Raw genomic sequence first — 15,282 nt, forward strand, 5'->3', positions numbered from 1 at the left:
ACCTAAATCCAGAATAACAATTGGTCCTAATATTTAATTTACACCACTCTCAAGACCATTGGTGAAGTATCTGTGCATAGCAAAAGACAGTTATTGCTGTCTTCAATATCTTTAATGATTATGATCATAAGCAATTGGAAATGACTAGTGGATAGATATTCTGAAAGTGTCTGTCGCCTAGATTTTTATTAAACCAGGATACAAACTTGTATTACTCAAACAAATCTGAACTAATCAAATCATAACAAGCTTTCAGAAAGCTTGTTTAAAATATATACTTTTTATTAACAAAATGTTAAACAAGTAGAATGCAATTCTGTCATCTTTACTCACCGATTGCCTTTTGCAGTCCTGAAAACAATCGTATTCTTAATCAAATAAAGTGCTCCCTAGTCTCATAAAGGTTGCCCATTTGCTAGGTTCAAGTATGTATTTAGAGAGGATGTAGGTTTTAAAAAATATCGCATCCTTGGTGTCGGTAATGTTTTACAGATAGGTAAAATTGTCACATCCTTGTACTAAAGTTTAACAACTAAATGAAATATGAAGAATACTTCAGAAGCCTTTAATGATTTTTTTAAACAAATATGTTTTATTTAACATGATATGGCATAAGATTAAACTCAATAAAGTAAAATATGTGCTTTTGCAGATATAATAAGATCAAAAAATACTATTTTAAAAGTACCAAAAAACCCCTCAACAAGTTGCTATACTCTCTGTGCTTTCATTACTGTTCTTTCAAATATGGTGCTTATTCACTGTATTTCAGCTGTAAAGCTTCTGCTTTCACCTCCGGCTCACTTAAGAATCTATTATTAATTGCTTTAAAACATGCAAAAAACATGACTTCCAAGAAGAACGGCCACAAAGCCATAGAGCTACAGAACTCACTGCAAGAATACTGATAAATAAAACATCAGTTAACATCAGTTAATTACAGTTTAAGGCTAGCTCCTCAGCTGGTGGAAATGGGCAGACACTGACTACAGCAGAACCCAGACGCACCAGTTAACTGCTTGCTTCCAAGTTCCAAGTCATGGCAAGTTGCTTTGTCAGCTATGGTCTCTCCATAAAGCGGAGCATTGTTCATCTCAATAATATTCCATTATCATTCTTACACAGCTCTAGGAAAGTTACATTTTTCAAAGGCAATATGTTGATTTTGAGTCCACCCCAATAGATATATTTGAAAATAGGTTTCTCCGAACAGTTAAAGGAAACCTTGGGTCAAATTATTGTATTATATGAAAAAAAAAAATCACAAAAGTGCATATACATATGTACGTATACATGCAGAAGGAGGCCACGTTGCCACTTGCAGTGTGGCCAGCCGCAGCTATATGCCATTTACTGCTACAGACACGGCCTGTTTTGGGTCACAGAGTACATGTACATGAATGTAAACTTTATCCCTTGATTCGAGAGATCCCACTAAGGGAAGACTTCCTTAGTGGAAAGGAATTAAGGCCAGGGACTGTCTGGAAGTGGAATTTTATTTCAGGCACCTCTGTGTGGACTTGGACCTGCTCCACTGAAGTTGCAGAATCAAAGCTTTATTGCAAAAAGAACAGACTATTTTACACCAAACTGGTAATTAAGTTAGTATATCAACTTTATGGACTTTCGTAGAGCAGATATTAAATGATTTTTTTTTCCATTTCCCACCAAATAAATCTGAGAGAAACAATACAATGTTTCCCATTAGTTTCTATAATTGTGAAGTGGCCAAGCTTAGAATGGCAACTGAACAGCACTGCGAATAAAACGCTCACTTCCAGCTCCTAGAAATAGCTCTCAATGACATTTCTTCAGCAGATGAAGAGTTATATTTTTAACTGCAAGCATAGTCTCTGTGCAGGTTGGTTTGATCAGCGTCTCAGGAAGTAAAAATCCAAAATGGCCGGTGTCACGCAGCTCAAACGCAAACGCGTAGGGGATGCCATTTTTGTAGGCCCAGTCCATAGAGCTACCAGAACTCACATCTGAAAGAGGGAATTCAGAGAAATTTTTAAAACTTGTTGAATGCAGGTCATGTTGAAAGCCTGAGAGGGTTCTTGTGGCATTTTGTCTCCAAGACTCAGTAAATACCCTTGCAACTCCAGTTGTTACTTGTCCTGGTCCTGAACACCCTTCAGAGAAGGACATGGACACCCAGCACGTGGTGAAAGGTGCTCAGCACAGTAAGGGATCAGACTCTTGATCTTCTCAGGAAAAAATTAATAACTGACTTTTTTGTGTAAAGCAAAACTTTAATAAAAGAGAGCATTTAGAATAAAGCCTCAAACTGTTCTTGTCTTCAGGCGAATGCAGTCTAAAGCTTTGCTTCCACAAAGATCTCCCAGTCGGACTGGAGCTCTGCATGCTCCTAGGTTTAATGTGGGGTTTTTAGGCAATTGCTTTGCAGGGCGAAAGCTGAAAAAAATAATCTACATTCTCCTTTTCAAAGTGCTTTAAAATTTATTTTCTCTCAATATCTGTCTTGTTTTCTCACCATTTCCTTACAGCATGAGAGCATTTGCATAGGTGGTGTCTAATATTAACAAACCTTCCTGAGGAAGTGTGCTTCTTATGCTTTCCTTATCTCCATATGTTGATTACCCAAGACACTTATATTTATATAAAGATCCATCTCTCGTGTGGCCTGCTGTCTTTTTTTTTGCAATTCTGGCATTAATTTGCATTGCTCTTCCTTTGACACAGCGACTGACTAGGCTGTAATGAGCACAAGATGATGGCTGTGCTGTGAGATGGAGGCCCACAATAAAGTGGAGCTCTAGCCAAAACACAGCAACAGCTGAGGAGATGGCAGGAGGTTACTTGTGATAAATCTTGCTATTTACTTAAGCTTCGCACTTTTGCAATTGAGGCCTCATAGTTTCAGTTAAAAAGAAGTGTTTTGTTGAAACCTATTGAACTTCTTTTTCTCTTACCTGTCTAGTGGAGAGCTTGCCTGACGAGTGTTGTTGCACATTTTAAAGGCCTATTTTAAAGATATTTTGTTATAAGGAAAAATGCATTTGAAATAACTCTCTGAAAAATGGAAGATGTCCAAATAAAGACACTGTTGCTATCATTTATCATCATCTAGACAAAGAGACATTTGAAACCTGGCTTTTAAAGAGATTGTCCTAAATTTTAGAATGAGCTCTATCAATAGCTGTATCTATCACAATTGCATAGACAGAGAGGCAAAGTAATGGTGAAAAATAACACATACTTTGAAATATTTCCTCCCAAATATTTTATAACTTAGTGCATTTACAATATCTGATAAAGAGATGCTTTTTAAGATCTTGTTTTATCTATCTTTAAAAAAAAAATCTGGTTTTACATGTTATTTGCTGGATTTTACCACTCAAATGCATTGCATTTTAATCTCTCTTATTGCATCAATTGAGCTAGTCATACTGCAATCAACTGACTGAATCAGTTACAAAACTTCATTTTCCGCCTTCCTCACCATCCACAATGGGAACAAAGTTCACTTTAAACAGTGTTTGCTTTCTTTCTTGCAATAAGGGTAATCTCCTTCTTACTACAGGTAAGTCAAAGTCACAAACCTGTGCCAGAAGACTTACACAAAGTGCTAGATGCAGGACCATATCTGTATCTTATACCGTAGGCTGACTGAAGAGCATTAACAGCATTATAGGCTGCTAATTCCTGTGTGGAGGAGAAAAACAAATACATAAATTAGACTTCAAATTAAATACTGTAATGGGATTGGGTCATTGTCTTCCGGCGCGATGCTGTGTTCTGTGAGTCCGTGGCAGCTAACTTAAAATTATTTTAAAGGATAAATGCATTATTAATTTTTATTGAGAGCAATACCCTAATTCCCTGAAAAACACTGAGCATAAAGAAGCTCAATGCACTGTGAATAATCAGCCATTAAGTATTTGTAATTATAGGTATATGTACCAATGTAGTGACACAACAAATGTAAGCAACATGTGAGACCATGAGATGAAATAATCTTTTTATGCAGTTTAAAAGCCATCCACACATTTTCTGCCAGTACCTATGGATGTGTTTCCCAGTTGACTAAACCTCATCTCTGCTGGGACTGTGAAGGAGAACTGATCTCTTGGCGACACTCCACAGCGGCTCAGTGAGCAGAGTGGGAAGAAGGAAGGAGGCATATTCCCCTCCTGAATCTCTGATGGACGGATGAATGTTCACTGATGGCCTAACTTTCTCTGGGGCCAGATGATGTAGGCTTGGAGAACTCTTTAACTATTGCAGAAATGTGATTTCAGTACTGTATGGGGAAAGTCAGCACCTACATTTCAGCATCCATATGGCTGCACACTGTTTAGGAGGTTCATGGCATCCTGTGAAACTGGGTGCAGGTGGTCTGGCTCATGGCAAACTCTGAGGGTCACACGTGGACAGTGCATGTATTCAAAAGAAAAAGGAATATTATGATCCCAAAGAAAAGGATCCTGGAGAAGGTACAGTGAAGGCGGGAATATCTAGGAAACCACAGAGCCATCTCCCTGTAGAAAGCAGGAAATGAACACCCTTGGAACTAAAAACTGTTGGACTTTGAACCACTGGGTAAAGCTGCAATGGTTGTTTTAGTTGTTTTATTTCCGTGAACTGAAGAGCTGTAGGTTTCAGTTTATGCAAGCCTTCATGAACTTGATCCTTACCTTCTTACTCTTCAGGAGGCACTGGGGAAGGATTACTCTATACTTGCCTTTCCGTTTATACACTTTCCCATACCTTCTACTTGTTTGCCATTGTCAGGAATTGGGATTCTGGCTTAATCCTCCATCTGACCTGTGCAGGCATTCTTGCTGTGGATCTTTGTCCACCCAAGTAGAGAAGCCAGAGAAAACTGCTTTAAAATGTAATTCCAGAAAGAAAAAAAAAAGTTAATTTTCACTTACTGGCCAGCAAATAGGGCTTTGGAGGGTTTATTTTACACTGAGAACTGCTCTTAGCAAGTGGAAGAGCACTTTTTTACTCCATTATAAAAATCCATTAGGCACAACTAGATTGTTTGTTTGTTTTATTTCTCAGTGTGGGGATTATAGTGCCAGAGACTCTCACGTTTTCAGCTTGCTCCTTCTCTTCCTCTTGCCACCTCCATGAAGAGAGTCCGTGGAGGCAGGGACTGCTGAAGTCAATGCTGCTGGGAGCTTCTCCTGGGTTGGGATGTGGTTGCCAGCCGGGGCAGAGGGCTAACCTCTGACTCGCCCTAACACCAAAAATCAGGAGGTGGGAGGAGGTCTGAGGAAGAGGGAAGTGCTGTCACTTGGGACTCTTCCTCCTCTTGCAGATGCCTCAACTTCTGTGAGTCATGACACACAAGACCAATGACGGAGTTGGAGATGTCAGACCTTGTGAGGGTGGTGAGGCGGCAGTGTGAGGCCGTGGCATTGGTGGCAGTGGGGCCTTGCAGGGCTCTGGGGAGTGGGGAGCTCCAGCTGCAGCCCAGGGCTGTTGTCTGGTGCCTGCGCTGAAGCCCCAAGTGCCAGGCTCAGTTGCTCAACAGAAATTTGGCAAGGAGCTGTGCCTGGCACTTAACCATCCCAGGGCCATGGTGTGGACCTGGGATGGCCTGACAACAGGCCTGACGCCAAGGGAGTGGGAGGCAGGGCTCAGCTGAGGGAGCTGAGATAGATGGAGAGCAATGTTCTGGTCAATGCACCATGGAAAGGAGAACATAGACACAAAGGAGAAGACTCCCTGTGCGTGAGTTACTCATTGTACAGCAATGAGACAACAGAAGCGAGCCTGTTGAAATCTTTCTGAAGAAATAGTTTGGCAATGCCCATCTAAAAACAGTACTGGGATCTGTGCAGAGGCAGTAACTGTCTGAAGGCCAGCCTGGGAGTGACCCAAGTCCATGTCCACCACGTAGGCAGGTATCCCTGGGCACTGTGAGCTCGATGCTCGTAGCCTTGAGTGGTGCTGCTTGGTTCCACTGCTGGAGTTATGTGCCCAAAGAAGGGGACAGTTCTCAACAGCAGCATATCGTGCAGATTGGATCCTGAATAAATCCAGGCAACCAGTCTTTGAACATCCTCAAAGAGAAAGCTTCACGTAAAATTACCAGATTTTTACAAAGACATACACATACTCAGTTGTGCCATGTAAGTTCACTGCAAACACTAAGGCAAATGACTGTACAGGAAGAAAAGGGATGAAAAGTGAAATTTAGAACTCTCAAGGAGGATGAATGTTTCTGCTTGTTTTTTTCAGTCTAAAAGTACATTTTAAGTATCTTAAAAGAACAGATTTCAGGAGACTGTTAATAAGAGAGTTGTGCCTAAATTAGAACAGAATATGCATGTTACGACCAGTACACAGCTCTCCAGTTTCAAAGCAACTCTGAATAATTGAACACTTTAATTGAAGTGGTAACTGACAGCTCACCAGAATGATACGACCCAGAGAGAAACATCCTCTCTTCTGCTTAGGATTAATTGTGGCCCCCTGTTAGCACCAAATGTTATTTATCTGCTATGCATGTGGAGTCCTACAGTTGTCCACTGTACGCAGTCCGTGTAGACCAACAAACTTGTTCCATCAGCAGCAGGAAACAGAGATCTGCTGCTTTCCAGCTCACGGTAATTCTCTGACGAACTGACGAATATGAAACCTCAGCCTAAATCACCATTTTAGACACTTCAAATATTAAAGACTATTCATTTTGGAGCCACCAGGGGACAGAGCCTTTGGCTGCAGGCAAATATTAAAAAACACAAATAAATGAGCAACAGTATTCCATTCATCTTCACTATGATCCCCGTAACAAGCTTTCTAAATAACAGGAAATTACTTCAGTTTCTCGTTCTGACCGCCTTGTTCTTTTTGACTTACTGCAATAGAAAGAAGTATAGAGTTCAAATACTGGCAAAATATTTAGAACTGGGATTTGGCTTCCATTTGTCCAGAACTGTTGTCTAAACCAGTGTCTTTCTTTGTCCCTTTAGGCCTGTGCTCCACTTCCTCTGATGAGAAGCCTGATCCACGGTCTCACAAACTGGGGGAACACCTACTACTCATCAAAACCTGGGTTCCTTTGGTCTGAAAGCTGTGAATGGAGACATGGAGTGTGTGTGCTGAGGGGCACTTACTCCCTGTCTCAGAATGGAAATAGCCCTTGAGCAACAAGAAGAACATGTACAGAAGACTTACTGATATATGTGAAACTCTCAGAGATTCCTTTTCCTTACAATGAATTTCCTGCTACTGCCTTGCATTACTCTGGGTATTTTCACCAAGATACCCAACAGTGATCTTCTTGCAGAGCCGATGCTCATTCTTCCTAACACTATCTCTTTAACTTCTGCTATCTTGTCTGTTCTTTAAAAAAAAAAATGTGCTTGCACCTGCTGGTCTTCAAAGGAATGAGATCCCATGGTTTTAAATTCTCAGCCTATGTTTTTTGGTAAGTATTGATCACCAATTCACGTGGGGAGCTTTTCTTTCCCTTTGCCATGCCCCAGAAGAGGGTGGAGAAGGTAGAATAAAAAGAAGGCTCATAGATTTATTCACAGTCAATGCAAGGTTGGATGACCGGTCCCCACAAGTCTCATATTTTTAGCTCTTCTGGCTGCTTAGTTAACTACTCATTTGCTGTGTTTCCCAAGAATGACATCAGACAGAAGAATTTTTAGTAGCTGCTGAAATTAAGTTTCTTAACAGAAATAAACCCACAAAGAGAGTTCAGTTTGTGGAGTGCTGGCTGCTCAACCTCCTGAGAGGGCAGCTGAGTCCTTCAGCGAAGCTTCAAGGATTAACAACATCATTTATTCTGCACAGGATAAATCTAAGGTGCAGTTAAGCTCCTTTTGGAGTAAACCAGCTTAAACCAGTAAGTTAAATGTCACTGCAACTTTCAAGGCCAAAATGGGAGACAGATGGACAACGTAATTTTACTAGGGACTGAGGGTGAAAGAAAGAGGCTTGCTACTGGTTGGTGCAATGTGTGTCTGCGAGCAGGAGTAAACAGAAAGGGAAGCCTGAGCCACATTTCCCTGAGAAAATAAGCCAGAAGGGTTTTATGTGCAGGAGGCTGGCTAAAAACAGACCTCAAACTGTGAGCAGAGGGAATAGTTCTCCTGCTTTTGGATAAGCATGGTATACAGGAAATGTACATATCTGTAAATCAATAGGCTCGCATTAAAAAACTGTACTCTTATTAATTTCTAACAGACAAAAACTCCAAAGCACCCAATGTTAATTAACTGCCTGTCTTAAGGGGTTAAAACCACTGTGTCTGGGCAGGACAATACATAAAGCAATTGAAGCTTTACTTTTGGTGAAATCTACGAGATTTCTCCTCTAACTGAGAAACACAAGCCATTTCAATTTTATTTTGTTCATAACATTGAAGATGATCTTTGTACTCCTAATGTATAAGTTCTGAGCGTGAAGGGACAGAAGTTCAGCTAGATGCCCAAGGACTTAACTACATAATTCCCATTACAGTTAATTAAATAAAATGAGAATAACTATAATTAAAACCCAGAGATTTATCCTATAAGGTAATTTAAAGGGACTGACGGATGGAAGGCACTATACCATTTTAATCATATTACCGCTGACTCACTTAGAGTGAAGGTTATATACCAGAAATGTGATTGCAAGTGGATCTAGAATAAATACCGCTCAATATTAAATGTATGCAGAGTATTGAAGAAACAAATCTCCTCTCAAAACAAAACATACCAGAAAATATTATGTAGGGAAACATATTCTCCCCAGTTTTAACGTACTTACCACACAGCTGAAGTTTGGAATAGTTGCATATTTGTAAGAGTAAGGGTACAGCAGCATCTGTGCATACGCATGGAAGGACAAATAGGCTTTTATTTGTTTCCGATGTTTGCGGAGAAAATGAGCAACAGCCTTTACTTCAGGCTCGGACTCAGGAAAGGGACCACAGTAGGTGTCATCGCATGGGTGAAATGAAGCACCTTCATCTAGAGATTGAAAGAGAGATTTGATGGTGAACGATCACAGAGAATTTCCAAGAGTCAGCCTCTGGCTCAGTGTGGGTTTGTGTGCAAAAGTGTGAAAAGCAATGAACAAATTGCTTTCTTGTGACTAATGGGCATGAGCCAGTCCCATCCCATTGCTGACTGGTGGGACCTCAGTACAGCAATCTGCTTGCTCACCTAGTAGACACACAAAGTTGCCAGTTGGCCAACTACATGCAGTTCTCCCCAGAGGACGTATTTTTAACTCAACAGAAAAAGGAGAGTCTGACTTCATTGTATTTTCTTCCCTGGATTTCCATATCAGCTGCACTTTTTATGATAGCATTCCAGTGTTAAAATTATTGAAGATTCTCAACTGCTCTATTTGAAATCAGAGAGCTACCTCCTTCACTAATCACTGCCAAGCCAAATCTAGCCTTTAAGAGCATTTTAACGTACTAGCTACTACAGTGATGGTTACAATGGTAGGTAGATAACTTCAACAGACGTTATCTTAGAGACTGGTTTAAAACATAAGAATAGTTCCTGGCTACTGCCTATTTTTACTCTTGCAAACCTTATGGGAAAAAAAATGACAAGCCACATGGGATGATTGCTCAGTTAGCTAAAACAGAAATCATCTCAGTTTGCACAGGGCTTAATTTTCCTTCGAGTTTGGGGCAGGGGTTCAGTTGTGAGGATATGTTTCACCACGTCAACCGCTCAGGTGGCAGTAAGCTGCAGAAGTGTAGCCTGCCTGTAATAGCCCAGGAGGTACTGAAAGATGAAACTCAGAAAAGGAGATGTGGCAGTGGCTCCTTTATCATTTAACAATTCTGGATCTAAGCCACCATCTCATTTACAGCTTAGAGCCTGGGCCTAGAAGAACAATATTTATGCAAATCCACGCTGCTCTTTTATCCATTGTGATTTCAAAATGCCGCATGTTTTACACTGACCTGCAGAATAATAATGGTTTGTTTGTGACATTCTCTGGTGTCATCAGGGACTTACAAAAGCAGTGTTTTATTAGCTTTCCTTTGTATAGTAAGTACTGCCATCTTCAAATAATAAGAAAAGAGCAGTGTGTGAGAAGGCATAATGATATGAACTAAAACAGGGTTATGCAATCAACCTAATGGCAAAAAAAAAAAAAAAAAAAAAAAAGTGGAAGAATTTCATGCTGCAGCTTCATTGGTAATATGAAAACTGAGGCTACCATTCAATGGCCACAGGTGGGGATTTCAAAAGGTATTAGTGCTTAGATTGCAGTGAATATGGAAGGGTTATACAGAGGGCAGATGGTCTCCTCCCTGCAGAACAGATGGCCACCAAGTCATCCAAATCCCAAGAGCACTCTGCCTCGATATCTTGTCAGATAATATAGCTAGAGGACTGCTATTTAATAGAGCCTCCGGAGCCTTTACTTTTTTTTTTTTTATGGATACTTCATCTCCTGTAACAGCGTTGTATACTGAATCATGAAAATGGACATCACTGTTAATAAACAGCAGGATCCTAAAAGCTAATGGTAAAATGACCCAATAGTAAAATATGACTCAATTTAGTGACTTTCAGGGAAGAAAAAACTCTCTAAGCTGTCCAGCCTACTATCCTGAGCCATTTGCAATACCAGCTGTAGTTAATGTTTTTCCTTAAGTGAAGCTGCCTGGTGGTAAAAAAAGAGGGTTTCCATGGTGGCCTTGGATAATGTAAGGACATCCTCAATTTTCATACTGGAAGTTCTTTTATAGTAACACAAGAAGGAAAAAAAAAGACACAGTACATATCAACTCCTGTGAAATGTCTAAGTTACAGTCATGAGAAGAAAATGGAATTGCATAAAATGTTAACATGCTGCCTGATTTTTGTACCTGATAGCATACCGGGGCAGGACAAGTATCCTCCAACATCCATCATGAGATCAAACGTCCAAAGGAAACGTGTGCAGAGACTGACAAAACCAATGCTTTGCTACAGAAGGAAGACTGGGAGGATGGATGAGCTGGAGCATGATTCTCAAGCTTCCTTGCAGCTCCTTCTTCTGCCAGGATGGGGTACTGTCCTCAGTGAGCAATGGGGTGCACTGGAAATTGGGATGCACTGGAAATTTTAACTCCCACTGCTGCGGTCTTGGGGCCTTTGGATCCAACCTCCTTTAAGTGCATTTGCCCTATGATGTAATTTAGTTCTAAGTACCTCACTATTGGCTTTAAAGTTATTTAATGAACATGAAACCATTATGCTAGTTATTGCACATAAACATATATTGCAAAGAGCATTTCTACCCAGAGATCTTGCTGTCAGTATTCACCTGGGTCTGTGTGCAATCTCTGCACTATTTTGGGTACAGGGCGTTGCAAGGTGAAATCCACCACAATCAGTGATACGGCCCTTTTCTTGGTCCCTAGAGAGTACAGAAGCAACATCACAAAGCCTACATCAAAGTCCTACACTAGAGGGGAGAGGAAGGCGGAAGGGATGCTGTGTTATCTTTACCAAGCACCTCACTGCAGCTGGCATTCAGCGGCATTGCTGGGGCCAGATTCTGCCACAACGCACCTGCCTGGAAGCCCCACAGTGAAGTTCAAGCCTTGTCTGCAAACTGTGCGTGTGGCTTAACTGAATGAAAAGTTTTTTCCGAGCATACGCGGTATTAAATGTTAAACACACCATGATTATTCAAGCCTCAAAGTGTGATATGATCCAGATTCTTCCCTGCTTCATTTAGCGACAAATTAATGAGAACATGGGGTGCTGGATGAGATCTTCTGAGCACCAGTCAGCCCAGTTCATGAAAGAGCTCTTTATTCTCTGGCAAAATAGAGAATCAGATGGAGTTTGGGGTCCAGTGTGGGAAGCAGAGCATGTGCTTGGTGGGATGATGAGCAACCTTGAACGAATTTTTATTTTTTAAACTGGGGGTGGGAACCTGTCTTTAATGTTCAGCACAGGGGAGAAATGTAACAAGTAGTGGATTACAGCACACAATGCGTGTGTGTATTGTTTAGTTTCACTCAGTCTAGAAAAAAATGGTTTTTTTTTACTGAAAACTAAGCAAACATTTTCAGGACTGAGTAAAACAGTGTACTTAAATACCATGGCTGGGGAGCAAGAAGAGGGAGGAGCAGAAAGATTTGAACCCAAAAAAGATTCATTAGGATTAGAAAGAAAATGCAATGTGTGAGTATTAATGTTGCACTGATAGGTAACTATAATGATATGGCTCTGAAGACTTCGTTCATTCCACCCATGTTTGTGGCTGTCTTCTGAACAGTATATTTATGTCCCCCAAATACTTGCAGTTGTGACTTACACACTAAAGTAAAAGATGGTAACAGTGATGCGGGACTTTGGTTCATTTTTACATTATTTTTGCAGCATAAAATTGCCTTAAAGATCATGATTGCAGCCCTGGGACTATTTTCTGTAGTGGAGGCATTCTCAGCTAACATAGGCTTTCTGTAACTGCTTCTGTGTCAGTCTTCTTACCGTGAGTAGAGTTGAAAAAAAAGGGAAATGTATCTCACAAGTCCGTATTGTGAATGTGTGCTTCTGTTCACTCTCACCTCATTTGTAATCACCCTGGGCAGATTATTTGCACTCATTTTTATTCTTACAGTTCTCAAAAATCTACTTAAAGAATCCAATCACTGGAAGCCAGACTGCACAGTGCTTACTCCTACAGCAAGCAATAAGTATTGTGGAAACATCTAGAGACTTCCAGTGGAATGGATGGGCTGAAGGGAGGGCTGTTGCACTAATGCTATTATTAACACAATTTCTGTATTTACCAGGTTATAATGAGATGCTCAACTTGAGCTGGCAACATGCACTTGCAGCCCAGAAAGCCAACCACATCTTGGGCTGCATCAGAAGAAGCATGGCCAGCAGGTCGAGGGAGGTGATTCTTCCCCTCTATTCCACTCCTAGGAGACCCCACCTGGAGTACTGCTTCCAGTTCTGGAGCCCACAACATAAGAAGGACTTGGACTTGTTGGAGCGAGTTCAGAGGAGGGCCACAAAGATGATCAGAGGGCTGGAGCACCTATTCTATGAGGACAGGCTGAGAGAGTTGGGATTGTTCAGCCTGGAGAAGAGAAGGTTCCTGGGAGACCTTATAGCGGCCTTCCAGTACCTAAAGGGGGCTTATAAGAAAGACGGGGAGAAACTCTTCAGCAAGATCTGTTGTGATAGCACAGGGGGTAATGGTTTTAAAATAGAGGGAGGTAGATTAAGACCAGACATAATAAAGAAATTTTTTACAATGAGGGTGGTGGAACACCGGAACAGGTTGCCCAGAGAGGTGGTAGAAGCCCCATCCCTGGAAACATTCAAGGCCAGGTTGGATGGGGCTCTGAGCAACCTGATCTGGTTGGAGATGTCCCTGCTCCTTGCAGGGCCTTTGGACTAGATGACCTTTAAAGGTCCCTTCCAATCCAAACCATTCTTTGATTTTATGGTTCTATAATGTAAATAATGAAGGTGGACAAATACTGGAGGAGAAAACAGCTGCACAGAGAGGTGAAGGAAGTTGATCAAGATGGGAGAGCAGGTCAGCAGAAGAACCAGCTATATATTGCTGTATTTCACAATGAAGTGCTATCACTTTCTGCTGCACCAGACCTTGTATGGCTGCTTACTCTTCTGTAAGTTGCGCTGTCTTGATGTGAGATTTAATAAAATATAATTTCTTCATCAGTGGACCCATTCCAAAACTTCTGCTAGTATTTCATTACTGCTGCATTCTCTATGCAAAATTGAGGTCAATTTTTATGAAAGTATTTACAGAAGTGCTGGGAGTTTAAAATTGGATCTCCATGCCTTTAGAAGCACCTTTCTTTATTAAATCAATAATAATAATGTCCTTAAAATATTCTCAGGCATTCCTCTGTGAGGCCAACAAAGCAAGTCTGACATTTCCAAAGCTAAAGCCATTTCAGAGAAATGACTAATTAAATAAAATGAAGTCTGAAATGTTTTTTTAAAGCTGTAGTCAGGTAAATACTGAAATGTCATGGGCCAGGCTCAACACTATGCTTCAAATTATTTACGTGGTTACAGAAATACAGAATAGCTGTATGTGGGGTTTTTTACTTTTGTCACACTCACCACGAAAACTTTTTACTTGTGATGAGATGTATTTTTCCAAAGTTCAGGACTTTTATTTTTTTAGAAGCTAGAAACAAGATTTGAGCCCTGGCTTGTGGCTTTATGCGAAAGTAGCTTCAACTTTAATTATGAAAAAGAGAACACTTCACAATGGATGTGACCTAACCTACTTACTCTGCTGGATAATTAAATACAGGGTAATCTGAACTGGTGGACCAAAGTATCTCCAGACTTACCACACCATTTCACTTTCCAGTTGCGATTAGCATCAACCCCATGACATCGAAACCTTGTGTTCTTTGATCTTGTTTTTCTCCAAAATCGATCCTAACATAAGTTATAAAATAGTTAAATACCAATATTGCTACATTTTGGCAAAAATCTATTTGTAAACATAACAGAACAACCCTGGTAAACACATTCAGTGTTACAGTTTAACTGCAGGAGTTTACTTCTATTTTGCATGCTACACAGTGATGGACCAGATTATACAGAAAGCCGCCTTTGAATGATATAACAACCATTCAATCTTTCCTGTCTGAACAATTTTTTGAGCAATACTACTGACAATACTTACATTTGTCCAGCTAAAATGATATCCATCCACATTAAATACAGGCATGATGTAGAAATACAGCTGCGTTAGCATCTTTCTCATGGCAGGATCGGTCTGGTATGTCTGAAGAGCCTAAAGCAGAAAAGCCAAAGAAAGTAGTTTCCAGAATAAAAATAATTTCCCGATCAAGTATAACAACAAGCTAAGACAGTTACGTGGCCTTTGGCACCACTGACGTCCTTACAGCTGTACTTGAAAGGCTGACATCTTCCTGCAAATGTGATTAAAGGCACCGTGTGAACATGTGAAGAAAGTGTTCAGAAGACCCTATTCTCTCTGCTTCTCAGTAACTTTCAACAGCCAAGAAAATACAACTCACATTACAGAGAAGCAAATGCGTACAAAGTGTTTCTTGACGTAGGAGCTGAAAGTCAGTAGAATAGATTATCAGTTGAGGAAATGAGTTTAGCTCCTGTAAGACAATAGAGTGCTGTTGTTTCCACCACTGATGGATTTTGTGAGGTCAGAGCGTGTCTTAAAGCGTTTAAGGTTCACATTATATAAGCTTTTATTGTATTCCACGTAATTCACTATATTCACAATCATCAATGCAGGCAGCTTATTCCTTTATAATTTAGAGAACCCTCTATTTCTGGAGAACCTGAAGTATAA

At 40.5% G+C, this 15,282-nt stretch overlaps 1 protein-coding gene across 1 annotated transcript in view; it reads right to left on the reverse strand.

Moving 5' to 3' along the window:
• Positions 1-602: 602 nt before the first annotated feature.
• Positions 603-15,282, reverse strand: part of CPA6 (carboxypeptidase A6) — an 89,210-nt gene continuing 74,530 nt past the window's right edge. Inside the window, exons 7-11 of the mRNA XM_086740921.1 lie at positions 14,632-14,742; positions 14,291-14,381; positions 8,743-8,945; positions 3,582-3,666; positions 603-1,985 (exon numbers count right to left, since the gene is read on the reverse strand). Coding sequence (XP_086597047.1) covers positions 1,798-1,985; positions 3,582-3,666; positions 8,743-8,945; positions 14,291-14,381; positions 14,632-14,742 — 678 coding nt within the window. The 3' untranslated portion in view covers positions 603-1,797. The remainder of the gene's footprint in view (positions 1,986-3,581; positions 3,667-8,742; positions 8,946-14,290; positions 14,382-14,631; positions 14,743-15,282) is intronic.

This window comes from Chlamydotis macqueenii, chromosome 2, assembly GCF_036417535.1.
Source record: "Chlamydotis macqueenii isolate bChlMac1 chromosome 2, bChlMac1.mat, whole genome shotgun sequence".
Taxonomy (NCBI): Eukaryota; Metazoa; Chordata; class Aves; order Otidiformes; family Otididae; genus Chlamydotis; species Chlamydotis macqueenii.